This window comes from Molothrus aeneus, chromosome 3 (assembly GCF_037042795.1).
Source record: "Molothrus aeneus isolate 106 chromosome 3, BPBGC_Maene_1.0, whole genome shotgun sequence".
In the NCBI taxonomy this organism is placed as follows: Eukaryota; Metazoa; Chordata; class Aves; order Passeriformes; family Icteridae; genus Molothrus; species Molothrus aeneus.
This window is the reverse complement of record NC_089648.1, coordinates 38,828,810-38,856,362: the sequence shown is the minus strand read 5'-3', so window position 1 is coordinate 38,856,362 and position 27,553 is coordinate 38,828,810. Positions and strand designations below refer to the sequence as shown.

General features: G+C 43.8%; 1 protein-coding gene across 1 annotated transcript; it reads left to right on the top strand.

Moving 5' to 3' along the window:
* Nucleotides 1–27,553, top strand: FRMD1 (FERM domain containing 1). The gene is made up of 13 exons (XM_066545636.1): nt 1–96; nt 4,815–4,905; nt 13,626–13,705; nt 15,792–15,868; nt 17,479–17,665; nt 19,848–20,003; nt 22,286–22,351; nt 22,560–22,628; nt 22,818–22,992; nt 23,855–24,190; nt 24,331–24,459; nt 25,189–25,268; nt 27,266–27,553. The coding sequence occupies exons 1-13, from the start codon at nt 1–3 to the stop codon at nt 27,551–27,553; spliced, it is 1,830 nt and encodes a 609-aa protein (XP_066401733.1).

Sequence of the window (27,553 nt, the reverse complement as noted above, 5' to 3'; positions counted from 1 at the left end):
ATGAGCAGGACACTGCTGGCAGGCAGGATGCAGCCAGAGATCCGGAGCGTCTGCGTCTTCCTGCCCACCCGCGAGCAGCTCAGCCTGGCCGTCGGGGTGAGTGGCTGGGAGGTCGCTGCATCGTGGCCACGGTTCAGATTTATTAGCCCCCATTGTTCTCCCAAAAGCCTGGTGCTGGTCTGCTGACCAAAAGGCTATTAGCTAGCTTAGGGTAATTGGTGCTCCATTTTCTAATTGGGCAGCTTCAACTCATTCACAGAGTTTGTTAGAAGTCAGGCCTGTGTTTGTAGGGTGGGGGTCTCCTCTGCTCTTTTTCTGTTGTTATTTACATTTTATTATCTCTGAATGGTTTTGCTGCTTGTAATAATCCAACAATTTTTTAAAAATTTAACTTGAAATACCTTGATTACTTAGCAAGTGTACCCAACATATGACTGTTTGCTCTTGTAAAGAGTCCAGCTATCCCTGGTTTTGACAGCCTGCAGATCCCTTCAAAGAGTCTAAGGCAAACAGCCATTAAGGGTGGGTTTTTTTCCCTCCTCTTGAGCACTTGTACACACAAAAAAATCAAGGCAAGTCACTTCATTTCTTTGATTGCTGCCTCAAATGTCTCAAAGTGTGCGTGAGTGACAGCAGGGCCAGCTCAGCTGGCAGCCCAGGGTGGCACGGTGTCTGCACAGCACGGTGCCTCTTTGTGCAATGCCGGCTGCTCCTTGAACTTGTGAGAAACTGAGCTGACAAGAGGCACTTGGCGTTCAGAGGACCAGTGAGTTTCAAAGATAAGTGCTCTCTTGTGAGCGTGTGCGTGCACTCGTGTGGGCTGGGGGGATTTGGCTTTGTTTTGGGTAGGTTTTTTTCCCCTGCTTTGGGATGAGGAGGGGGAGAAGACAGTTGAGGTGAACTGTTATTTTAAGTACTTGATTGAAACTGTGGCTTTTGAAACTATGCGTGCTAATCTTCAAAATCCGTGTCGGAATTTTCCTACCTGCTGTGTGTAAGTGTAGCGTCCTTAACTGAAACAGCCTCAAGGGTTGGATGGAATAAAGCTTTAACAGAAAAATCTGGGACACTCTGCTTCTAGGTTACTGGTTCAAACCCAGCCCATCCACTGCCCCAGAAGGCTTCTGCAATCTGCTGGCTTTTGTGCAAGGCAGAAAACGATGATTTAATTAAGTTTTGGGCAGCAGGTGTATGGGCCTCGGTAATGGTCTGTTGCAGCTGACCCTAAATCTCACCTTCTTATAGCTCTTATCAGGGAGGCTAAAGATGGGAGATAGCAGAGCTGCTGGCTGTGGAGAAGGTGCAGGAGGGCAGTGCACAGTCCAGGGCTGACACTGTCACTGCTACTTGCTCTGCCTGTGTCTAAGTGGAGCACACAGCTGTTCCTTCACCGCTGGGTCATGCTCTGGTAAATCAGAAAAACCTGCAGTTTATTGTAAAATAAATTTGGGGTGAGAAAGACTCTTGAGTCCAGCCATAAACATGATGCTGCCAAGCCCAGCACTAAACCAGATTCCTAAATGCTGCATCTGCATGTCTTTTTTAATACCTCTAAAATATTTAATATGCATAAGAAATAGTCTTGTGCATTGAGTACTGACAGGAACAGAGGAAAAGTGCTGTGTCCCTTCCTGTTCCCCTGTCCTGTCCCAGCCTGCTGCCACTCCAAAAAGCTGGGGTGCCTTGTGCATCACTATGTTGTCCTGCAGAGGAATCCCCTGCAGCACCCCTCTGTATTCCTTTTAAAGACATTTGCCCTTGTCATTTCTGATACCCCTTTCTTTCGTGTCTGGGAAATCAGGAAAATATGTACTTGGAGATGCCTGTGCGTGAAAGGGAATAGCTGCCTGGGCCAAAACATGAGACCTCAACACATGGTTGTGTCCTAATTGCATAGAGAGTGAAACATGACCTGTTACAGCTGGGCAAGTCACCAGAAACAGCTTTTCATTTGGCTTCGGACCTTACCACAACACTCATTCAAAACAGCAACAAAAATTAAGATTTCACAGCTGGAGAGATCTTTCTTTTTTTAAAGAAACATCAAGGCAATTTTCTAGTGATGTTGGTAGAACCCAAATGTAATTAGCACAACTACAGATGATACTTTGTGCATTTATTAGAATAATAATGCCACTACTAAAGATTTCCAAAGCCTTTTAACCTCTTCAGTGTGGAATGCAAATACTAAACAAGCTTGCAGCTCATTGAGGTAGGTAGAAATAGTTATCTTTCCAGCAGAATAAATTATAGATCCTTCCCATGATAAGCACAGTGTTTATGCAGGTAAGTCCTCCCTCTCCCCTCCCATATAAATTCCACCCTTCCAGATAAGGGTTTACCTGTATGTGTTTTATGTGGTCACATACAGATTGAAGCTTACTCTTTAAAATGTATTTGTCTTACACCATTCAGAGATAGTGCTGTTGAAGAGGGAAGAGCAGGAGCCATTTTACATTCTCTTCCCCCACATTCAAGTATCTCTTAATTAGCTTTGATGTCTGCCTTTCTGAATGTACAGTGAATTTAGGGGGATGGTGAGCAGTAAAACTACCTTCTTGAGACCAGCTGTGGATGTGAGGAGAAGCAGAGCTGTGAGGGGAACTAGGGGGTGCTGCAGCTCATCAGTTGCTCTGAGGAGGGCAAGGCAAAGTGGGAGAAACTTTTGGAGTGGAGGAAGTCTGGTGAGGTCCTGTGGGTTGGTGAATGGCAAACATAGGTCTGAAATCTTTCAGTTGTTCTGTGGACAGGAGAGCCAATGTTTCAAAACATACATATCAAGAAGACTAGATATAGGCAACTAATGCACATGAATATCTGTACACAGAATGACCTTGGAGTAGCAGTTACCATCTGTAAACTTGCACTTGATTTCACTTTGGACTAAATTTCATGTGTAAAGAAGCCCTGAGCCCGACATGGGGCAAAGCTGAGTATCAATGGAAGGAATGAGTCATAACATTTCTGAGATCAATCTTGGCACAGGAACCATATGCATAGGGAGGAAAGTCCAAAGATAAAAAATGCAAAGGGAAGTATTGGTTGCTTTGAGTAGAGGGGAGAGTAGGAGGGAACAGCAGTTGCAAATGTAATTGGTATTGCATAGCCTTTAAGGCTGGGAGTAGAACTTGATACATAAGGGAAGTGCCAAGAGGAGAATGGACAAGGTGCTAGTAACATACCAGTTGTGCAAGAACTCTGCCTAAATCACTGTTTAGAGCTATATGCCACAAAACTGCCACTTGAAGTACTCAGTTTCCTAGAATTAAGTATCTTAAAGCGGGTTTTTCTTCCCTTAGGTATGAAAGCTTGCCACTTAGAAAATTCATCTCATTGTGTAGCATTTACAGAGAGTCCTGTGCTGCCAGTGACTCTTGTATGCCCATAACAATTCTGGCTAGAGGAAGGTCACATCTTTCTTAGCAAATCCTTCCCAGGCAGGAGAACATGCTCAGAGCTTGCTTCTTTGGCAAAGGAGATTGCTCTGTGCCCAACTTTCCCTTCCAAGTGTGTGTTCTGGGTGTCTGACCAAACATTGCATCTAGCTGTAGACTGAAAGGGTGCAGTCTCACATGGAGACTCAATTATAAGACCCAGATGTGGTTTTGGGTCTTATCAGAACTTTGCACTACCTCCTCCCTGCTCAAAGCTTACATGTGTTTGCATTGGCGTAGTGCAGGGCTTCAAAGCTCCTGATAAAGCAGTAGTGAGTGTCTGGCTACTGATGCCTTGTCAAGGTAGAAGAAAATGAGTACTTAAATGACCTCCTGTTTCCCATTGTCCATGTCTAGTGACATGGTACAGCCTGGGGCAGGGAGGTGAGTGGAAGCCAGTTTCTGGGGTGTGTGACATGCCTACACTAAAAGAGCTTTAAAAATTAGGATGGTGATTGGTTTGTAGCAGAGTTAAACAGTCGACTTCTGCCCTGTCCTCTCTGTTGCTCAGTAGGTAGCTCTGCACTGTACCCCTGCCGGCAGCTGCTCCTGGCACTGCTAATTTGCACGGTCCAGCAGTGGGGTAATGAAATTCCAAGGTCTTGGAATTTTGCAGCTGGCTGCACCATAGCCTGAGCTGAGGTTGTCTGTGTCAGTGCTATTCTGTTCTCCTCATCTGCTCTTTCTCTGGACTCCTTCCCCTGTGCCTCTGTGGGCTGGGGGGTTTCTGTGTTTGTCTGTCAGTACTCCTGAGATGGTGCAGTGGGACAGGGAGAAATGAGGCTATGGACAGGGAGATGTTTAGTGGGGGAATCTTCCTATCATAGTACACATCCAGGTCTGCACATGCAGTTAACCAGAACCATGCTCCTTCTGGGGCAGTCTGTGCATTACAGGAGGCAGGGATATCGGAAGGTCTCAGTGTGCAGGGAAACAGGCAAGGTCTTACAGGCTTTTGGCTGCAGCTGCCAAAGATAGAGATGTTAATGGCTGTGTGACTAGAATGCAGCAGGAGACAGAAGGAGCTCCTCTCTGTGGGGTACAGAAAAAACACATCTCTAACCTATGAGCTACTCAGAGTCTTTGTGTTTGTTTGGGTACTTTTGTTCCTAGTTCTCCCGAATGAAAACTTTTGGGTTTGGTTTTTTTATTTTCTCAAAAAAAAAATTGTAAGGGAACAGTATTTTAATTTCTGTAAATATTAATGATTATTATTCTATGGTAATAGCAATAATACTGAAAACAAAGGATGTTCTCTGGTGTGGTTGTGTTTGGGTATTTTACTTTGGTACCCAAAAATGTACTGGCCTGCAACTCTTCTTTAGAGTTCCATCCAGGTGCGTGAGCCATCTGTAATGTTGGATTGGTTGTGTCTTTCAGGTCAAAGCCACTGGACAGGAGCTCTTTCAGCAAGTTTGTGATTTAGTGAAGATTAAAGAGCCTCACTTCTTTGGCCTCAGCATTGTTAAAAGTAAGCAAACTCAATGTACAAGCAAGTGACTTGGCAAACATCCACAGACCCGCTTGTGTATTTACAGTGTGTGCATATATACACAGTGGCTGTGCCTGCAGGGGGAATTTGATTGTAATAAGGTCACAAAGTATGTAGATTATGCAGAGCCTTCCCAGAGCTCTTTTGATCTTTGGTATGTGGGCAGACAAATTGAGTAAAGGGGGGAGCTTTTGTTCTCCACCTTTGTTCTTGGATTCCACCTCTTTGTGGGGCTTTCTTTCTCTCCTGTAGTGGGAGTTGCTAGTCAACATATTTGTTACTATATTCAAAACTATAGGTATTGAACAGGAGGTGGATTTTAAAAGGATTTTGGGGCTGAAAGTGTTACTTGTCTTCTGAAGTCACATGTGAAGAATGTGGCACTGGGGAGGAAACTCAAATGATTGTAAGGGACTGAATGAATGCGTGGGACACATTGGGTTTTGAAATATCACATGGGAAATACAAAACTTCTAATCCATGAGTTAAAGTCCAGTTTGCTTGGTCCTATGGCTTAGCATTGGCCAGGAAATGGTGTTAAGTTGATGCCTTAAAGAAGCAAATTGATACGAGAGATCACATTTCTGGTATGGTGTAAGCATTGACATTCCCTCTCACACCCCAAGTCTTAGTAATTAGAAATGGATCTGTTGTCTTGTTTATCTTGCCTCCCCATATTTCCAGAAGCACTGAAAGACTTGTCTCTCCTCCAAAAACTTTTCTCAAGTGTGTTATTTACTACTGCAATTCCAGATATTTCATTGAAATTATAGTAGTCTTATAGAAGTCCGTCTGAATAAGGTTTCTTTTGCCTCTTTATAAATATGTAGGATAAAATAAGGTGTTTTTTCTAAGTTTGTCTCATTTCCTTCATGCTCTCATTCTGTAAGAATTGCTTTTTTGAGTGCAGCATTCAAACTGAGAGGAGCGTAAGTTTTTTATCACCATAAGGTTTGTAGAGTCTCCAAAAGATTCCTTAAACCTAATATACCTGTGCTTTAAACCAGCATAGTTTTTTTAATGTGAGGAGACCTGAATTCTCTTAACTTTTTTCACAAATCATCTCTGTTTCTGAGGCCTCCCCTTTGCGACATTTTTAACACCAGGTTTTGCCTATTCCACTTGCAGGACGTCTTGGCTGACATTGGAACCCTTGTCCTCTCCTGTAAGACAGGGCAATTTCATTCCTATTTTCTTTGAATTCTTCTGCTTTCCCCATGTTTTTTTCACCTTTCCCCCCCCTTCACATGTTTTTGTTTCGTATTTTCCATACCCTGCTTTTGCCTTCCTTCACACCTTTTCTGTGAAACAGTTTCCTTTACCCGATCAAGCACAGGGCTTCTGGTCCCAAAATACCCGGTAGTGGCAGATACCTTTCAGCCTGTTGGAAATACATTGTAACCACTGCATGCCAAAGAGCATAATAAAGCTGTTCTGACTAGACTTTAGAGTATATTGTCCACAACTTTAAGTGGAAACAGTCCTCTCACTTCATGAAAGTATTCTTCCTTTTCATAGCAGCTAATTCTTCCAGAAAGCTCTTTAAAAGTCAAGGAAAAGAGTTACAAGAGTCCAGTAGTATGAATTAGCATCTCTTTTTTGTTTGTTTTGGGAGCAGTTCTTTGCTTTCCTGAAAGGAAAGACTTTTTGTGTTCCACAACTTGGTTTCTCTCCACCTTGTTTTGGTCAGCAGACTGTTCATCATCTCTCTTGCTGCCCGTGGTAGCTGAGGTCTTGCCTCTGTAGCAAATGTAGCACTGAGTGTGGCATTTGGAAGTAGCCTTTAAGGTTTTGCCTGCTTCACAACAAGCTATCATCTCAGGAAAGGGAAGTGCTCAGGTCAGGTATTGGGGGGGCCTGGGTAAGTGTTGTATTCCCAGGTTACCTTGTGGGTGCTGAAGTCGACTGCCTTGGCTGAGTACCAAGTCAGTGTACATCCCACAGAGGCTGTGGAGGGGGGAAGCCTGGGCCTGGTCCCTCAGGAAAGGCTAGGTGTCCAAAAAATGGAGAGGAAGCATATACATTTTTCAACGAGGTAATCCTCTCCTTCATCATGCTTTCACCTCTGTGCTGCAGCTTCAAAAAGATGTTTTTTAAAAAACAGCCACCCTGTTTTAGTAATGATATCTTTCCCAGTTTCTTAATGTGTATTTATTTTTGGCAGTCCGATACTACCACATGCAAAACAAGGTATTCTAATCCACCTGCATCCATTACTTTGCTGCTAATTTGTCAACAAAACCCTGACTGTCAGCAGTAGCAAGAGAATGAAAATTAAAGGATTTCTTCAGAACTGTAGCCAATCACACTGCATGGATTATCTGGATTAGGAGCCCATTTGACCTGCAGACGTTGTACAGATACACTAATGCTCAGTTGGTCTCATACTAAGTATGTGTGTGGGGGGAGAGGTTGGGGTCCTTAATCATAAACAGAAGTTTAACCCCTAAATGTGGCGAAAAGGGAAATGGCACCACAAAGCACCATGCAAGCTGCAAACCATGAATGCTGTAAGATCTAAGCTGTAGGTCTTGGAGTGTGTTTCCCAGCATTTGATACCTAAATATGTTGCCTTCTCTTCTGGCTATTGTAGATGCTGAGGGCAAGCTTCAGGATTAAGGGTAACAATTACATTGGCAGGATAGCATTTTTGATCCCTTCTGCTCTTGAACTGTTTTTTTTATTCTCAAGAGGAAAACTGCTTTGACCCAATATATCTGAGAAGAAAAAAAACTTGTGTCTATAAGAAGTTGATCACTTTGAAAATCAGGTTCAGGAATGTGCATTAATGGGAGGTCCTACAAACCTTGGGACATGTTGCTCTTCTAGTTTTGTCATGGATCATCAGGCAGGCTATACTTTGTGTGCTCCTGCTGCTGAAGTGCTTGGTTTTTAATTTTTTTTTTTTTTAACTTGCAGTTTGGTCAGTGAAAGATCCTGTGACCCTGCCAGGTTCAATCTGGTTCCATAGGCTTCAGCAGCTGGGTCTTATATGGCAAATCCTCCTGTGGGGTCAACCTTATCTTGTGCCCTGCAGGAAGGTTCCCTCTTGTTATTGGAAAGTGTGTGCAGCAACACATTCAGTCTTCTAAAACAAAACTGAATGTCAGCAGACAAAGAACAGTCAGGCTTCCTTTGTTATTATAACCCAGATCCCTTAGATCCTGAGTTTTGTGCCATGCCTTTCTACGAGCAAACCTTGCTTGACCTAAGCAGATGGAAGCCTTCAATTGGGAAGGAGCAAGACTGTAGCTCCTACACCCTGCCACTGTCTCTATGTCCTCTTAGGAGTTTGTCAGGCTGGCTTTCTTACGTGACCAAATATCTCTGCTTCAGCTCCCCTGCCTCAAGAATAATACTTTATTTTTTTAAAGCTATGGCTGTTCACCTTGCCAGGCCCATGATTCCCAGCACATGCTTACCAAGGAGCTCAGTGATTAACTCTGCCAAAACCACTCTGCCTCCAATTAACTCTTCTGCATCTGTATATCCTCCAGTAGTGAAGTTCATGGAGAGAATATGCTAACAGGTTATCTTTATATTACATGAGTATGTCTTATAACAAAGGGTCTCTTAGGAGACAAATAACAAAAGTTCTCTCAAATACCTTATGATGATTTCTACACACCTTCCTCACTATCCATGCTTCTTGCCTGTTCTCTCTTAAATCTGCTTACATAGTTGAATCTTCTTTAGGAATTTCTCCTGTATTCTAACCTAAGGTACAACTCTATTACACTTACTTTGGTACCTCAGACAAGTTAAATGCAATATAAGATAAACACGTGCAGAAATGTACCGCCTAGAGGGAGTTGCAGGGGCTCAGATGTCCAGAGAGTATAAAGTACTCCTTGAAAGGACCTACATGGTCTCTTCCTATGTAGGCAGTTTTTTGCCTGTATCTGCTGTCAATTGTTTCTCCTTTGGTATCAGTACAACATCCAGCCAAGTGCTCTCCTGCCTGAGAACTGCAAAGGGTTTGTTTGTCCCTGGATGAGCAGTGCTGGAAATGGTTCTGCAGCTTTTCTTGTGCAGAAGAATCCCCCATGGTGCTGCTGAAGTCTGAAGATGTTTGCCTGGGCATGCCTTGTTACTAACTGTAAGATGCCAATGTAAAATTCTGGCAGTACCTATCCATTACCAGGAATGATTGAACCTTTATCTCAGTGTTCAGACCTCGACAGTTCCTAACACCACAAGATCTCAGGCTTCTTGATATTGTCTCCTTTCATACTACCCTCCATAGCCTTGTGTCCATCCCAGGTAAAGTGACCTCAGCCAGGACCTCCCTTGCTTTACTCCCAGCCTGGGTTGTGATTCTTCCCTTCATTGGGATACATGTACTTTCCAGCTAAAGCTAAAAACACAAGGTTTTCCTGAACCAAGTTCTTTTAGACCCTTTACTAAACTGATCAACCACTTATCAGAAAGTGGACAACATTTCTTTCTATTGGCTTGAAAGGTAACACCAGGAGCATTGAGAAGCTATGCAGAGGTGGTGGGAGCAGGTGCCATGTGGGTAGTGATTTCCCAAATCACTAATGCTTGGAAGCTTGGGGAGATCCACATGCAAAAGGGGGTGTGTAGCCAGCTCTTCTTCAATAATCAAACAAAAAAATCCATGCTGGTGTTCAGGTTATGTGAGGGCTACAGCATGTGTTGTGAGGTATATTTTAGTGTGGGTTTTTGTTGTTTTTTGGTTTTTTTAAGCTTCAGCTCTCCCCTAACCCTAGCATCCCTCTGTCCTGCTCCTGCTCTTTCCTGTTACACCTCAGGAGACATAGTGGTGTTGCCACGAAGCTTCTTGAAGCATCTGGGAAAAGTTAAGCGCAATAGCCATGGATCATTTTTTCCCTTCTCTTTTAGGCAGAAAATGATTGCTATGTGGAAATTTGGCTTCACACTAATTCATATTTTATTTGAATCCTATTCTTCTGGACTGTCTAGTTGCATTGCTAAAATATATATGACTCAGCCAAATTTGTTAATGGGATCTTCCTGGCTGCCTGTGGGGCTAAGCACCGACTCTTGGTAGGACGCCTTTGTGGAATTTGTTGGTGCTCCTAGCCCACAATGGGCACAGGAGGAGAACAGGTTTTTGGCATCACCATTATTTAACTTTTATGCAGAGAATTTACTTTTCATAAAAAATGAGATGAGGAGGAACTAGTTAATGCAAAATAATGGCCTTTAGGTTAACAATTACTCAGAATGATTTGACCCTGTATTACAGCCTTAATTTTCCATTCCCATTTTTCCTGCAGTGTAAATAATGCCTATTGTAAGTCTGCATCACTCACTGGAACTGTGTCATTTTTTTCTAACTGGGGACCTGGCACATTATTTTTTTGCAACAATGCATGTGCTATATTTTTTTAAATACATAAAATGTGCTGAGCTGATTTTGCAGAGTAGAAGTGTTTTATATTTCTGGTAACAGCTTATTTTGAAATGTGATTTTTACAGCATAAACTTTCAATCTCATTTGAGAATTCTCAAGGTGAAATTGGGAGAAGTGTGTAAATTTCTTTACTGCAAAGCATCTGGCTGTCCAGATGCATTTCTTGGGATTGCAGTGCAGTGCACTGGTGGGTTATGCCAGGTCTGGTATCTGTACATATGTACATGAGGGAACCTTTCAAGAGAAGATGATGCATTTGTAAGATTACCTGCAGTGCTGAGATGAGATTCATGAACTCAGTGTCAGTAGCTGCAGGTGGATGAGAGTGTATTTTTATGTGTGCATGCTTCTCAGTCAGGTTCTTATTACCTTTCACTTGTCCTTCAAGTGAGGCCAGTGTAAAAATGACGGTTTGTACCTGCTGAGTATCCAGCCCTGTTTGGATCCATAGATCAAATTTATTCTTCCCTGGAAAGGGGGCCATCTGTGCATTTCTATATTGTCCTTTACAGCACTGCTCAGAGATGCTGCAGTTTGGTGCCCTCATATCTGTTAGAGATGCTTATTTTCAAATAGCATCTGGCAAAAGATCTCTTAGGGTTTCATCACTAATCCAGTGTGAGGAAAAAAAAAACCAAAGCCATCCACAAAGCAGTAGGGCTGTGGAGGGAAATAGCTCTTTGTTTTTGTAGATGGAGGCTTACATTGCAGGTTGACATTCCAGCCATATTGACTTCATTAAGGCAGGAATGCAGTGCTGCATTCTTGCACGGGAGGGAGGATGCTGAGCTGGGCTGGGGAGGACCCCAAGAAGAGATGTACATTGGGGTGTCCTCCTGTAGCCTGGCTTATTCTTGTGGTTTATGTGTATCTCCCAGTAGGCCTGATAATAACCTGGAATCCTCAGGTGTGACATCTGTGCCCTCACGAAATCATCTCTAACCTAATTAACATGACAGATAAAGAGGGGCTCTGGGGTGTGGGTAACAAATTGCTTTACTGTGGTGTAACTGTTCTGTCACACCTTTCCCTTTCTGACGTACTATTCAGGGGTGATGGGATGGTTTGGGGTATGTCACTGTGCTTGCTATTGCAATTTTTCCCTCCTGATTAAGGAATAATAAATGTGTTTCTCTAAATACCTCTGGGCATGGGATCATTACTGAAGTAGAAAGGAAAACAGACCCTTCAACTTGTTATAGCCTCTTAACAAGGTGTCAGCTGAAGACCACAGTGCTGGCAGAGCTGACACAGGCTTTACCCACCACTGCTGTGCCATCAGGATCAACCCTGTGCTCTGTGGGGAGCCCATAGTGGAGGGTTTGCCCTGCTGCAGGACTGCCAAAACCCAGGGAGGGACTGAGTGGTGTGTTCGTGTTATCCCACTCCAGTCACTTGCTGTGCATTGATTCCCTAAATGAGCTTTTACTTACTTTTTAATAAAAGCTTTATGGAGTGATGCTTACCAGCTTGGCAGCTGATTAGGGACAGAGACAAGCCTAACATGAACAAGCCCTTCTCTCACTCACTGACTGGGACTTCTATCAGCCTCTTCCAGGCAGTGTTATCTGATCTTAATGGACCTAGAGAAGGAAGGGCTGGAGCCAGTGTAGCCCCTAGCCACCCTATCTTAGAAGTGAAGAGGCAGGTACAAGATGCAATCTCTGTGATGATAAAAACTCTTCCTCTCCTTGTCAAAACAGCAAAAATAGCTTCCATATCATCCTGTGTGCTACAGCACTTAAATTGGCCACCACAGACACTTTCAGAAATTCTATACAGCCACTTCGATGGTGCAGTTAAATACTGGTTTCTGTATGTGATATGTCAAGTAATGTGATAAACAGAAGTGTAGGTATATTAAAAGTACAGCTGCAAGTACTACAATGCAGGAAAGAGCATGGAGACAGAAACAGGCCTTTTTGGGGCATTGTACTTTTTGTATCCAGTGTTACTGCTATTTTACAGGAGGTTTCCTAGTAGGGTGATGTGTGAGCCATTTGTGGATAGCACCAGATGTGGTTTCTTGAGGTGGGAGCTGAAGGAGGTAGTGATAGGAGGTTGTTTTGCTTGCTTGTTTTTTGAAAGCTAGCAAAGAAAGTATTTGTTGTATCTGCCCCTGTAAGGATCTGCAATGCTTTGGAAGGGGTGTGAGGTAGCTTAGAGCCCCCTTCAATGCCTACTATAACACTGCCCATGCCAGGCCTGCATCTGCCATAATACAGACATGAGTGCAGGCTCTCATTTGGAAGTCTGGGCTGGTCTTAAGGAGCAGGAGTTTGTTTTGTGAAGGGTTCTTTTTTCTTTTTTTTTACCCTCTCCTTTTTACTCCTGCTCCTTTCATGTTTAAGGAGCAAGCTCTTCATCTTGGCACTTGTGTCACCTGTCAAAACACTGTCCTAAGCAAGATCAAAGTGTAGAGAGACTGGTCAGGTGAATGTGCTCAGCTGGCATTGCTACTGCAGCCTGAAACACCTGTCAGGTCTTGTCTTTTATTTTTTTCTTAAGAGACTTGAAGACTCAGGAAAAAAATCTTTCACTGGCTGAGTTGTTTGTATTTGATAATTGGTAAGCAGTGTTATGAAACATCAGCTTTGAAAGCAGCACAAACCTCTTTCAAGATGATGTGACATTCAGGCTGTGTCTTGTTCACTCTCACTAGGGTGGAGAGCAAGTCGTGGTCCTTTAGTGTTTTGAGGCAGGCCAGGTTTCCCTTCCTTTCATTCATCTTTTCTCTAAATGAAAGAAGTTGGGTGTGAGCAGGACGCAGCAGACCTTCTGAGAAAGGCGTTTGTGTTTGGTCCTCTTGTTTCTCACCCTTTCAGAGGATCCCCTTCACATGCAGAAGATGAAACCTGTCAAGTACCCAGCTCTCTTTACTTACTTTTGCCGTGTTGGACCATGGTGCTACATGATGGCAGAATACAAGCTTGGGTAGGGCTTGCTCATTTAATAATAATAAAAAACTGAATCTGGTAAGCTGCCAGTACAATTAGCTGGGTAAGATGATGTTTCTCTCTTTTGGAAATGGCTTCTTGATTATAAAGCAGGAATTCTGCATTTCTGGCTAAGATGTCTGGGAACCTTTAGCTCAGGATCTCTTGAAGGAGTGAATGACCTTCCTTCCATGCTGTCTGGAGTCACACATGTACTTAAGAGTACTTTTTTCCCCCCCCCCGCCCTGTCTATTTCCTGGTCAGCAAATGTATTGCTTGGAAATAACTTGTAGAGTAACCTAAATATTTAATGACTAAACATTTCCAATTATTTTATGTTGAATTCCTTTTTTATCTTTCAGATAATGAATATGTTTTTATAGACCTGGAGCAGAAGCTTAGCAAATACTTTTCAAAGGAATGGAAGAAAGAGACCACCAAAGTAAGAGAGGTGTTTAACTTTGGAAGCTGCTGCTTTTTTATTGGACTGCACAGTGAAATGAAAACTCTTAAACTAAGGTCCATAAAGCATCTTTTGAAGATGGTCTGCAGAATACTTTTCATTAGCAGGATGCAGTGACTTTTGCATAGTTGCACAATTAGTTAAACCAGCCCCTTATGCAACTTTAGCTGAGCCATAGTAACCACAGGGCTGTTGCTTGGCTGCTGCAGAAGTGGAGAAGGTCAGTTGGTCAGTTTTCCATTTGAATTTAGTCTGGAGACCTCATTTTTATCCTTAAGCAAAACAGCCTAAAATAACCTTTTGTGACTTGAATCTGGTACATGGGAAATGACTGGAGCTGTGACTCTTCCCAGAGTATGTGCAAAAGGACACTGGAGGGAGAGGAAGGATATTTTGTTTGAGACAAGTCCTAGTTCTTTAAGGCTAGCTAGCCCTGATAAGGGAGGGAAAAACTACATGAAATAAAGACAAGCTTATGTAATTGTTTAATACTATTCATTCAGACCTGATAATGCCTGTTTGTGTGTGTCATTAATAGAGGAGCCATAGTCTAGAGCAAAGTATAGCATTGCTTTCAGATATCTTAATTGGGTCATTGTAAAAGTTGTCAATTACTTTTTTCTACCTTGCCTAAGCATTTTCTTTTGCAGAATAGGCACACTTGCCATTTCTGCTCCTTACAGAAGTTTGTAGATAATTAGTGAGGTTTGGACATCTCTCTTATCCCCAAGCATGTACTCTGCTTTTCCCAAACAAGTGAGAGTTACTTCAGAAACAGCCAGAATCATGTGGAGGGGCTGTCTGTCCAGCCAGTGAGAGCTTCCCAAAGCAGGTGTTTGTGGTCACCTCAGGACCCCAGGATGGGGTATGCTTTGAGGTCTCTCTGTGATTGGATTCTTGCTACACTTTTCTGGTCAGGATAAGTGTTGAACCTCTGGTGTGATGTGAATCGCAAAAGACTCAATGAGTTGCTATTGGCAGTACTACAGTCTGAGATGAGTTAGCCTATTGGACTGGGTTAGTTGACAAGGATTTACTCTCTATGAAGAGGTTTCAGGCGGAAAGCCCAGTCCAGCTGATAAAATAGGGTGGCTATGAACAACTTCCAGAAATGAAATGGAGATTTTTGCATGGTCAAGAAGCTGTCTGCCTCAGATATGGAGGGCATGGACCTTGTCCCAGTGAGATGGATCTGACCAGCAAAGCCTTGGAATTGCCTGTGGGAGCAAAGTTACCTGTGTGAACATGAAAGTGGCGAAGTAGGAAAGATGAGAGAGTGAGCTAGTAGGATGTTCCTTTATTCTTTTTCCCTTTTTTCTTTTTTGTTCTGTTCAAACAAGCCTGTAAGTCGGAAAGATAGGCTGTAGCTAAAACAACAGGACTTCTGCTGGCTTTCTTCTAGCAGCACTCCTCAGTATGAAGCAGACAGCACCACTGCCTTTTGCTCTATGGCTGCAGGAACATGTGAATAACTAACCAGGAGCCCTGCCAAACAAAAGGCATAGAGCTGATACCAGGCCGGTGCTCCTGAGCCCCAGGCAGTGAGCGCTGAACATGGCAGTGTGTCTGTCCGTGCTGGGTGATGTGGTGTGGTGCAGGGCTGGCTGGTTGCTCCTAGGAGTGCCCTGGAAATGCCATGGCCATGCCAAGGTGGCACACTGCACTGCTGCCTTGCCTGGCACTGTGAGAGAGGCTGGGTTAAACTTGCTGCGTTCAGCACGAATATGTTTGTGGTGCTGCCAGGTGCTGAGCTAGGTAATTCTGGGCCAGCCTGGGTGTCCCCAGGCTACTCTGGGACTCTTACACCAGCTCATCCCTCCTATCCAAAAATCTTCTGCTCTTCCTAGGAGATTTTGTCGTTCAACCTGTCTGATTGTTTTGTGATGCCTCATTGTCATGAGCCTCCAAGACAGTCAGACTCCCTCCTAAAACTTGCCAAGAGCTAAGAGTAGAAAATGAAAAGCAGTATGGGGAGTAAATTTCAGAGGAGAGAACATTACCAGATAGGGTAACAGGAATTTTGGATGCTGATCATAATTTAACTCGTCTTCTGTCTTTGCTCTAGGGGACAGAGAAATTCAGCCCTCCATTTGTTGCATTCTTTAGAGTACAATACTATGTAGAAAATGGAAGAGTAATAGGGTAAGTTCTCTTCTGTGGTAATTACTGTGTTTTGAATTATTCAGTGTGTTCTTAAAATGAAAGAAAAAGAATGTTTCTTTGTTAAGCTCATTTCTGTGAACTCATTGAAATAAGCTTTAAAAATCAGCTTGAATTTTTTTAAGACCTTCACAGATGTCCTCACTCAGCTATGAATGTTTTCTGCCTGAATCATACTCCACATCCCTAGGAAAATTATGACTGCTTTTCCATCTGTGTTGAAAGTGCAGGTTGAATGATGACATTATCAAAACACTCTTTTGCTTGTGTCTTTTGGTTGTATGAAAGGCACTGAAAAATAGTTATTTATACTCCAAAGCACATGCTTTGGATCTATTTTTTGTATTTGAGCAGTGCTCTGTGCAGTCTAATCCTGGAAATGGACTTTCATACATGGACAAAACAAATTACTTCATAAGTTAGACTTTTTCATTTGTAGTCCATTCACATGGAATATGGGCTGCACTCAAAACAGCACCACCCTCACCCATGGTACAGAACAAAGGATGAGGTAGTTAAAAATGAACAACTGACAGAGTTAATTTACATCAATGCTTCTGGTGTGGCTCTGTCCCTGGGGGAAGCCAAGAGCTGGGGTCATTTAGGTGGATTAAATCTTTACCAAATTTTTGGCATTCGTTCTTGTCTTGAGCAAAGCTTGTGGTTTTCTATGTTTTCTCTCTCCACAGTCTTTCACTTTTGGTTACAGGGGACTCCTTCTTATGGAGTCTGTCTGGCTGATAAGTGTTTTTTGTTTCATTTTGCCTTTTTTGTACAGAGAGAGATTACATACCATCCCGCCACTCCCAAGTTATGTATCCTACCCCATCACAGGCATATTTCTCTTGCACTAGCAGTTTAATTGGAGAGGTTTGTAGAGCCATGCAGAGATAGTTATCTGGCCCCTTCAAACTATACTTGCACACTTTTACAAGCAGACTGTAGTGTCCAGCACCTCATCTACATGCACATGTCAGCAGCCTGCTTCCCATGATCTCTGAGGGCAGGGGGTGTGTGGGTTATCAAGGCTATGCCATAGTAATTCCTTATCAGACAATCCCTGTTTAGCAGCTTGAGGAAGAAGACAAAAACAAGCTGAGGGCTCCCATGTCTTTTGATCTACCTTGCAGGGAATTAGCTGTTAAGAACCATCATGAGCCTAAGGCAAGGTGAAACAAAAGCAGTGCCAAGTTTAGAGGGAAAAGGAGGACAGGTGTGCAAGAAACAGGACTGGGAGTCCAAGGGAGTTGACTATCCTGGCTGCTACAGGCTTTCCAGGGAAACAGAAGTGCTTGATTGTAGTCAGTCTCCAAAACAGGTGTGATGTGATTTTTCTTTCATCTACCTTCTGCCCTAACTTCTTAGATCTCATGCTTCTCAAGGTAGAAGCTACCATTTCTTGTGTTTGTACAACACTTAGTGGGAGAAGACCTTGATCTTGGTTTGGTGCTCCTTATACACACAACTGTATCAGGGTGGCATTGGCACACATCAGACATGTCAAAGTTTAATCCCTCTTCTCAGCAGGATGATGTTTTTGAGGGTCCTTATCTGAACTTTGTTCTTGAAGTAAATTTGCCTTTGTCTTGCAGCGATAAGGTGGCACGGCAGCTCTACTACTGCCATCTCAAAGAGCAAGTGCTTATGTCTCATTGCAACCACAAAGAAGAAATCTACTTCTTGCTGGCTGCCTACAGCTTACAGGCAGACTTGGGCAACTACAGAGAGAAGGTCCACGCTGGCAAATATTTTGAACCTCAGGCTTATTTCCCACAATGGGTAAGTTTGGGGGGAACCTTTCTGTCAACAGATCATGTATGCAGCAGGAGCTATGCCAAGGTGGTACCTAACTGCTGCCATGCAACTTCCCCCTCTCCTGCTGTAATGATCAGGCAGATGGATAGAGTATCACCCTGAAGGTCCCTCAGGAGATATCTCGTCTTTCCACTGGATGTAGGTGCACGTTCCTGGGCTCACTCATCAGTGAGGTGGGTGATACATCCTTCCTTGGTGATGGCATGTGTAGGTGTCACATGAGTAACTCTGACAGTGCAGATGTCTTTGTTTAATTCTTCTATGATTTAAAGGGTTGTGTGTTTCTAGTGGTACATTCAGCAAGATCTGCACATCCCAAGCTCTCCAGAAGACCTCAGGACTGCAAAGCCAAGTCTATTTCCCTCTGTTCTCCTCTCTGTAATGCTTGCCTCAGTGAGGGATGGATAGATCCAAACCCTACGGGGTAATACTGCAGTGCAGTGCCTCTGGTGCTTGCTTTGTCATTAATCTCTGCCTCAAGTGCAGTAAGAGGAAAGAGAAAGCGTTTGCATGTTTGTTTATAAGCATGTGCATGTGACTTGTGCCCTTCAGGACTTACAACCAAGAATTGATTTAATTATCAAATGAAGGCAAATTAGCTAAGACTTTGTTAGCTGGCTGCTTGTCCCAGGCAAGTTGCATCTCCCCAGGCAAGTTGCATCTCCCCTGTAAGATGGAACTGTCCTCTGCTTTGGGGAGAAGGTTCAGATCAGTGACAGGATTTGTCCTGAAGACCGATAGTACCTTTTATGCACAAATCCTAGTCTGGCTGCCTTGCTGTGCAGCAGTGTGCCTTTCTCCCAGACAACAGGCCCTCATCCCGTACCATTCCTTGTTACTGGGTGCCTGTCAGGAGGTAGCTAACAAATGGAAATGGTGGGTCTTGTGTGCTATTTCTGAGGCAGCTAAAGGGCTTATCACAGACTGTTGCTCACCTGCATTGAGCCACAACCCCAAGCAAGTATGTGGGTGATTTATAACATCATTACAAACAGCAAAATCTGGCAGGCATGGGGACGCTTCTCTCCCTGCCCCTGGGGAGATAGTGAGTAATCTCCTCCTCCAACGCAATAACTTCCTTCAACACGTGCTTCATATCATATGGCCAAGGGCTGCCCCAAGTCTCGTGCCGGTGAGGAGAGGCACTGCTGCCCTGGGCTGACCCACCCAGCTTTGAACTGTGGAGCTGGCACATCTCTTTCTGCTGACACTGCACAGCTGATGGCATCAATATTGTCTTCCACCAAGGCCAGCCTTCCTCGTGGGAGGGCAACCAATCTGGCAGGGCATGCAGAGGTGTTAGCAAACAGTAAGCAAGGGCTTTAATATTAAATGTAAGTGGGAACTGGGTGGTGATGGGGTCTCGTTGGTTTGAGCCAGGACAGGTTGTTTCTGGCAGGATGTTCTCAGGTACCTGGTGCAATCTTAGTTTTAAATGCCCCTGGTGGAGGGGGATGTTGGGAAGTGAATTCAGCCAATCATCCCTCTTACCTTTCACTGCCACTAATGGCCTGAAACGAACCAGTTGAGTATGGGAGAGGGCTGAGCTGCCCACTAGCCTTGTATGGAGAGGGCATGGGGTAAACGTGGGAACTGGGCACTTGCAGGGCAGGAGCAAAAGGCCCAGGGCAGGTTTTTCCTACTGCTTAGTGAAGCCACGTGCCTGCCAGCCACTCCTAATAGATAAAAAAAAATACCTTGAGATAGTGTTATCCACCCTTTGAGAATGGAAATGCTAAATAAGCCTAATGTGTAGTTTCTGGTCTTAAAAGGAAAACCTAGTATTTCTGCCTCTTCAGAGATGTTACTGCTGATTGTGCTGGCATGCAGAGGAGTATTTGTTATCTGCCCATAAACATTTATGGATGCCAAGAGTTAGGAAAACTAATTCCAATACTTAAAAATGAAAAGAGCTGACACGACCTCTGTAGTCTTGGTCTGTTACAGTTTTGCCACTAGGATCTGTTTGGAGACATCAGTGTCATCTGGGCTGCTTTAAATGCTTATCCTCCAGGGAGGCAGAGGCAAACACAGACCATCATCTTGAGGGAATATATGAACCTCCTCCACCTCCAGCCACTGTTGTTGATCACAGCTGCCTCTCATGGGGATTGCTGAAGACCTGTTTGTTTTCTTTGTGGTTTAGATAATTGCAAAGAGGGGGAGCGACTACATCTTGAGACATGCCCCAGAGATGCACCGAGAGCAGCAAGGGCTGAGCGCTAAGGAAGCGGTGCTGAAGTTCATTAAGGAGTCCTGCCTGCTGGAAGATGTGCCCGTCCACTTCTACAGGCTGCAGAAGGTTAAACAAAGAGCTTCTTATTTTGAACTTCTCTCCCATCATTAATTGAGTGCACCATGGCATTTTTCTCCTTCTGTTTGTTTGAGGGACAGTTGCCTCTGATTCAGAGAGGCCAAACAAATCTAAAATGCTCAGTCAAATGAGGGCTGTCCCCACAAACAAATCCATCACCAATGTACAGATGTAGCTGGAATTTAGTTTTGTTCCTCAGCCAAGAAACTGGCCACAGGAATGGCAAAACTTCATATTTGTTCCTGCCTGTCAGTAGAATTGCACCAGGGAAATCAATGAAGTCTCTTTTTTTCCTGTTGTAGTTCATCGAAATTATGACAAGAGGTCAGCCAGCTTTCACACAAATGTCATGTAACAACTGAAGGTGACACTGAGTCCATTCCAACTTTCATATCCCATTCCTTCTCCAACCCTGCCAGAGTGTTTGGTGTTTTTTTCAGCTATATGCTTTTCTTGGCAGTTTTGGATTCCTACATTGTTGCTTGTTAGACTCTTTACCCAAACCTGCTTAAACAGAAGATGCTTCATTTTGACATGCTGAGTGCTTAGATCTAGAAATGAGAAGTTTTCTGTTCCACTTAGGTGAATGAAACCTGCCTATGCAATTAGGAATGGCTTGGGTTTTTTTTCCAAATGGAGATGAACTCCTCTGTCAGACTCATAATTAAACTTTTTGGGTTTTTGTGCTCAGTGGCAATTATGTCTGAGAAGTATACATGTCCTCTGAACATATCTAACAGCTCTAGTTACTGAAGAAACGTGCATTTTCTAGAGAAAATAAGTTTTGATCAGTAGTCCAGGCTTAGTTGCTTGCAAACCAAAGATGCTGGCCTACCTTTCTTCTGTTCTCTGTTTTGATTCTTAATGCTGTTAGTGATGCAGTCATGAGAGAGTTAGTTACACTTTAATGCCATAAGAAGTCCAGCTGGCAGGACATGATACATTTTATATCCAAAAGCATCAAGGCTGTGAAATTGGTTGCTCTTAATATTTAAATTCCTGGTCGACTTGGAATTTAGGCACCATGTACTCTTCCATGTGTCGTTTGATTCTTAATAGAGTCTTATTCCTGCTGTGTGACACAGTTATCTCATTTTGTGGTGAGAGATGCTCCTCCTAGGTGATGCTTGGGTCACCGATTGCCTGAGCCAAGTGCAGAGGACTTGGTGAAGGTGTTGGTGGGCTGGTTGCCCTGAGATTTCAAAAGCAGTCACTTTTGTCTTAAGACCCTCCTCATGGCTTCTACTGAGGTTGGGAGCTAAGGAAAACACAACACACCCCCTATCTCTCATTCAGACCAATACTGATTTACAAAGCTCTTTGTCCTTAGGAGGCAGAAAATATTTCTTATTATTTCTTACTTTGAGCTGAAGACAGGGATGGTACCAGGGATAAAGGGTGGGGTAATGTGATGGCATAAGGCTTGTATCTTGTAAGCCAGATGAGGAGAGACATTAATAAAGATGAGTTGTGACATAAAGTTTGAGCTTTGTGAGCCCATACATTTTTACCTCCAAATTTTCTTTCTCCTTTTCTTCCTAACAAAAAAAAATGTATGCATTCCACTCCCTAACTCTGTCGTGTTAGGAGAGGCTGAAAGAATTAGCTTATGATATTTTTGGTCTTCAAGCAAAAGAATATGAAAAGAGACCAAGTATGTCATACCAAGATGCAGCAGGAGTTAAAAGACAGTATTTCAACCCAGGTAATAAAACTCATGTAAAACCACCTACTCCCAACACCAAGATAGAATGTTAGAATGAAAGCCCCAATAACTGGGCATTGATTAGCTCTCCTCCAGCCAAAAGCAGTTTACCTAAGATCTAGCAAATCCCTGGATGGGAACAGCAGTGCTGTGGCAAGGAGAGGGGAATGGGTTCCCATTCTGTTTTGGGCTCTCTGTCACCTGGAGAGCAAGAGTGGTGCATGTTCATGGGACAGCAGAGACAGTATGTGGTTACAAGAGAGGTTACAAGGTACCCCTGAGAACAGTAATTGTCCATATTCTCAAATCCCTAAAGCTACAGGATTCTCTGTCCAGGACAGCTAGGACATACGCTGGTGAAATGCCTGAGCCTCCCAGCATGAGGGGATTTTAGGTGTAGGTATTTCAGGGGTCAACAAGGCAAGGTGCACTTTACAAACATAATAAAAACCAAATGAGCTGATGGCATCTGTGTGATGAGGAGTCCTGCTACCTCTCCTACAGTAGGTGCCAGAACAAGAGCATGGTCTTTGTAGATTAACCTTTGACTCTTCTGTTCTTTTAGGATAAGAAGGAGGATCGACCGACAGTTATCCTGGGCCTGACCCTGAGAGGAATGCACATCTATCAGGTAACAGACTGCTGTGAAAGCCTTCTGGTGTAGCATTAACTCTGCCCAGTTCCCTGTCCTCCCCCCTCACCGTGGCTCCTCTGCCTCCCCTGCAAACCCCAGGCTCCACATATCTCAAATTCTTGGTTGTTTGCAAATTCTTTGCACATCGCTGATTCCACCCTGTACCTGCCAGTCCCTGTGTCACTCTGGGTTTGATGTGTTGCAGGAGGTGAATCACGTTCGCCAGCTCCTCTACGACTTTCCCTGGTCACACATTGGGAAGCTGGCCTTCCTGGTGAGTATGATGGAATGGAGGCCATCTGCCAGTGGCTGCCAGCCTGGGATGTGGCAAAGCTGTCGGCCTGCCTGTGCTGCTGCGTCATGTCCTGTCACTTGCACGCACAAGACCACAGCTATCTCTGGTAACTGTGTGGCTGAATACGTGCTCCTGCTCATTTCTTTGGCATCTCTCCTCTTTGTGCAGGGGAAAAAATTTGAAATCCAGCCAGATGGTTTGCCCTCTGCACGGAAACTGGTTTACTACACGGGTTGCCCCTTCAGGTCACGCCATTTGCTGCAGCTACTCAGCAACAGCCACCGGCTCTTTCTGAATATTCAGCCAGTTTTGAAGCAGATCCAAAAACTGGAGGAGGCTGAAGGTATGCTAGGGAACACCCAAGTGAGTTTAGTAAGAGGAAGAGTACAGTGTGTTAGTCTCTTCTGTTGTTTCATGGTGCCTACTCTCATCTAATTAATGGTGTTTCTGCCTTATTGGGGAGTCAGTGGTAGAAGCAGAGGTGTTAGGCACCTTTCAAGTCCACTCCTAAGAAGTAGTTGTGGCTCCCACATTGTTGACTGTGATCAGAAAGTTGTTTTGTGATATCACCTCTCAAGTGGTTTCTGTCTTTCCCTTTAGTGGGGTTACAGCAGTGGCCTTGAGCAGTGTGGGTGCAACCAGTGGCATGTGCCAGTCACCTGTAGAAAGGCTCACTGATCAAGTGCCTGTAGGCAAAAAGCCCTCGGTTGTTTTGTGTCTGTTAGTGTCACATAGATTTCTCAACCACCCTCAGCACATACATGCCATGGGAGAAATAATAAATCAGTACTAAATACCAGCCACAGAAATGTTGTTCTTAGCTGACTTGGCATAGTGGCGAGTATTTCAAGAACCAGTCAGCGCATCTGATTTTAAAGATTGAGCACCAAATTTTACTAGGTAATTCCCTTTTTTTGTTTGCTTTTGTTTTGCTTTATTATTATTGACCGTCACTCTGAAACCTACTGTTTTCTGTATTATAACTGCCTGTTCTAATTTAGGAGATGCTGGGTTTACTTCAAGTATGAGTAATTCTTTTACAATTACCTGAGTATATATCTGTTGAGCAAAAAAAAATACAAAGCTGTCACTGTATTTGTTCAGTAGCTGCAGCGGTTGTTTCTTAGTTGTTGGCTGATGCCAACAGAACTTCCTGAATATATTTTGTTACCCTTCCTTAAAGTTCTCGCTGGTTTCTCTCTCAGAGAAGAAGCGCTACCGGGAGTCCTATATCAGTGACACTCTGGACATGGACCTGGACCCATGTGACAAGAACTCCCGTGGCAGCGGAAGCAGCGGGGGCAGCCGCAGGGATAACCGCCTCTCGCGCCAGTCCACCGGGAGTCACGGCAGCTCCCACACCTCGGGCATCGAGGCTGACTCCAGGCACCGCGTGTCCGTGGAAATGTCGGTGGACGAGCCCTTTGGCATTGACCGTGTGCATAGGAAAGAGCAATCCTGCAGCTCAACCATCAGCTATGGGAGCTCTGGCATTGACAGTGGCAGCAAAGGGCGGGCTGAAGATGACACTCAGGATGATGGTAAAGAATTTGGATGTGTGGAGCAACTTCTAAGCCAACTTTTGTCTTCTCCTGCAGGAGAGCAGGGAGTAAGAGACTGTACAGCAGCTTGGAGCACAAGTGTAATGCTAACCATTCTCCTGCTGCTCTCTTCCTCCTAGAGCTTGAGCTGGCAGTAGATGAGCCAGAGGAGATGCCTGTAGATGAGCCTTTAGAGGGAGACCAGTTAGAGGAGGCCACTGTGGGAGAATCTGTTGAATCCCTGCCTCTAGATGCTGCTAGCTGCCAAGGTGAGATGGCTTTCTGCTGCTGCTCAATGCTGTTCTTTAAGGCTCTAGCAACAGGCATGATCTGAGGGATCTACAAAAACTCTTATCTCCTTCTAAACAGCTGTCAGTGCTATTTACTGCCCTACTGAAACAGGATTTGCAGGCAGCTCATCTAGAGTTTACAGGCCAGCATTCTGTACCGTATGTACAGTGCTGCTCTCCTCTGTGCTCCTCAAAGTCTCCCTTCTCTAAATGTGCCAAGCTTATATTCAGTTAATGACAAAAAGATAATTGAGGTAAACCTTTTGTAGGGAAGGAATATGCTTTAATATCTTGTATGCCACAAAACAGCCAAGGGGTTCAACCACAGAATAATGGGATGGTCACAGGAATTCTTAGGTAAAGTTTTGTGGCTTGTGATACAGGGAATGCTAGGCCACAGGGTTATGCAAGAGCTGTCTGGCCTTAATATATACAGCCTTTATAGGAAAGCAAGAAGGGTAAAAAAATGGGACAAGTTGGCAAGAAACTGTTTCCTTGAAAGTTTTCAAATGTTGATCTTTAGAGCCAAAAATGAGTACATAGGAGCAAAACTCCTCGAGCGTTGAGGGTGCTTAATGATGTATATTTGTCTTAAGAGGACACTGTTTGTCACTGTTGGAATGTGACCTGTGAGAACAACTTCCCTTTTCTATTGCCCACAAAACCTCAAACTTGAAATGCTTTTCACTTCCTGCTTCTCCTTTGCAGCTATAAATCAGGAATCTCTGTCCGTGGTGCAAGTCACACTAATCAAAATGAGAGGACAAAGTGTGGAATCCCTTCACCAGGTAAGGGAGAGGTTGCTCAGCAGGATGGTCTGTGTGTGGGCATTGAACCAAGGTCCAGTGTAATGGAGACAGCTGTAAATCAGGACACATGGATTAGTTTGGATTTGACCGATTTTTACATGGTGTAATCAAAACCAGCTGCTGGTCAGCTACTTCTCTCAGGAATAGGATAAGAGCAGCATTTGGGGTCAGAATAGTATAGAAAGGTTTGGAGCAATCAGCAGGGAGATCATGCAAACCGGTTATTATCTACCTTAGTCTTCTGGATGAGACATGGAAGATCAACCACATCAAAATTTTCGGTGCAATACAGAGCAAAAACCATCTATGCAGTTTGGATGTGAGTTGCAAACTTGATAATCTTGAAGCATGAAGTAGCTTACATCAGAGCAAAACCAGATGCTCAAGCTCTAGTTGTTATATCATTTGTGTGATTATAGTCTGTGTGTACGGAAGTCTTTGTTGTCAAGATTTTCTTTTCACCAAACACTTGAGAAAGGGAAACTATATATGGTAAAGTACGTCAGAGAAGAAGATATATTTGGAAGAAGCTCATTAAAATGTCTTTTTAAGACTTCTTTTCTAAGTATTGCTGTACTCACTGGGGTAAAGATGTGGTTTTTGAAAAAAAAACAACCAAACAAAAAAAAAGCCCCAAAAAAGCACCTCTACCCTTTCTTCCCTCTTAATCCAAAATTACCTTATCTGCTGAGAGAATTCTAAAACTCTTAACAAGGTTTTCAGTCACTTCTTAGATTTTGTTTTTAATTTTCCATGTTTCTTTCTGGACCCAGTCAAAAATGATAAGAAATTTTCATTTATCAGCAAAATAGTCCATAAAGTGCTGTAGGAGACTTGAGCAGAAGCTAAAGACCATACAGTACAAATCATAATGAATTTATTCCTCTATTGGAGTGGAAGACTTAAGAGCTCATGTCTGGAAGTGGGCATCTTGCTTAAAGCTGTAATATTTTTAAAGTTACTGCTGTATCATGCTTACGCTGTTAAATGATCATGAGACATCTGTTTTATACAGGAGTGTTAGGACTGTCTATATGATTGCAAAGACCTGGCTGCCACTTTAGTGCATCACATACTTGGTGGCTCCTTAGAAAACTATCAAAATATTCCTTACAAGGCCATGTAACTAAATGCTGCAGGGTTTCATTAGCATTGACCAGACAGTGCAACATCTTCCTGTTTCTGAGAGTACAGCTGAGCCAGAACAGGATTTCCTCAGGGTAGTTTTTTAATTCCCCTCCCATGGCAGTGAGAGAAATTATACTGGGAGTAAGTTTTCTGTGGTGCCAACAGAAGTGTCTTGGTTTCAAAATTATATTTTTGAAATTAGCCTTAATGTTAGCATTTAACAGGTGATTATTAGAAGAGGCAGAGCAAGAAAAAAATATAAGTGTTGAAGCTGGAAATACTCTCAAATGGTCAACAATTCCTTCACAGAGGCTTGTGTAGCAAGATGGTGCCTCTGGGAATTACTGCTGATTTGTTGCTACTCTTTATGGAACAGTGTTATGTAGATGAAACTGTTTGTGGCAGTTACTGGACACTGTAACCCATTAGTTTGCATGGTTGCCTTCTGAACCTTCCTTTCAGCTCATTAGACTTTGTGTTTGAGCACTTGGGGTAGTTTTTTGTTAAGTGCACTTCATCCATTTGAGGACAACTGCTTGGGTCTGCCAAGAAGTGTGAGGTCATTCAGGTGTCAGTATCTGTCAAGTGTTTCATACATTGTACTGGACACTTGAGGACACATGGCAGACAGATCAGGATCCAGCTCAACATGGCATGGCAGCTTAATGCACTTGTAATTTCTGAATTGTACAGCTCCTTGTTTAAGCCAACATCCTTCAGAAGGCTGGTGGGGCTCTTTTGAAAGTGGGGAAGAACAACTTTGAGAACTTTTGGCATGCATAGGCAGAATCCTTAGGCTGTGTCTGAGCTCATTGTTTTTATTCACGTGTGTCTTGCTGAACTGGCAGGTCAGATCGCCCAAAAGCCGGAGCTGCATGGAGCAGCACAGCCAGAGTTTGGATGACATCCGCTTGTACAAGCGCCGGCACCCATCGCTAAGTGCCACGCTGTCTTCAGACACGTCCCACAGCTACACCTTCGGCTGCAGCCTCGAGGACAAGCTGTCTGTCTACGGCTGCGTCTATTCCACAGCGGACTGCAAAACCAAGTCTGCCCTTTACGGGAAGCGATCCATGAACTGCCTCTCCTTGGATCTTCTGGGAGAGGACCAGCTCCCAGAGGAGTTTGTGGTGTAA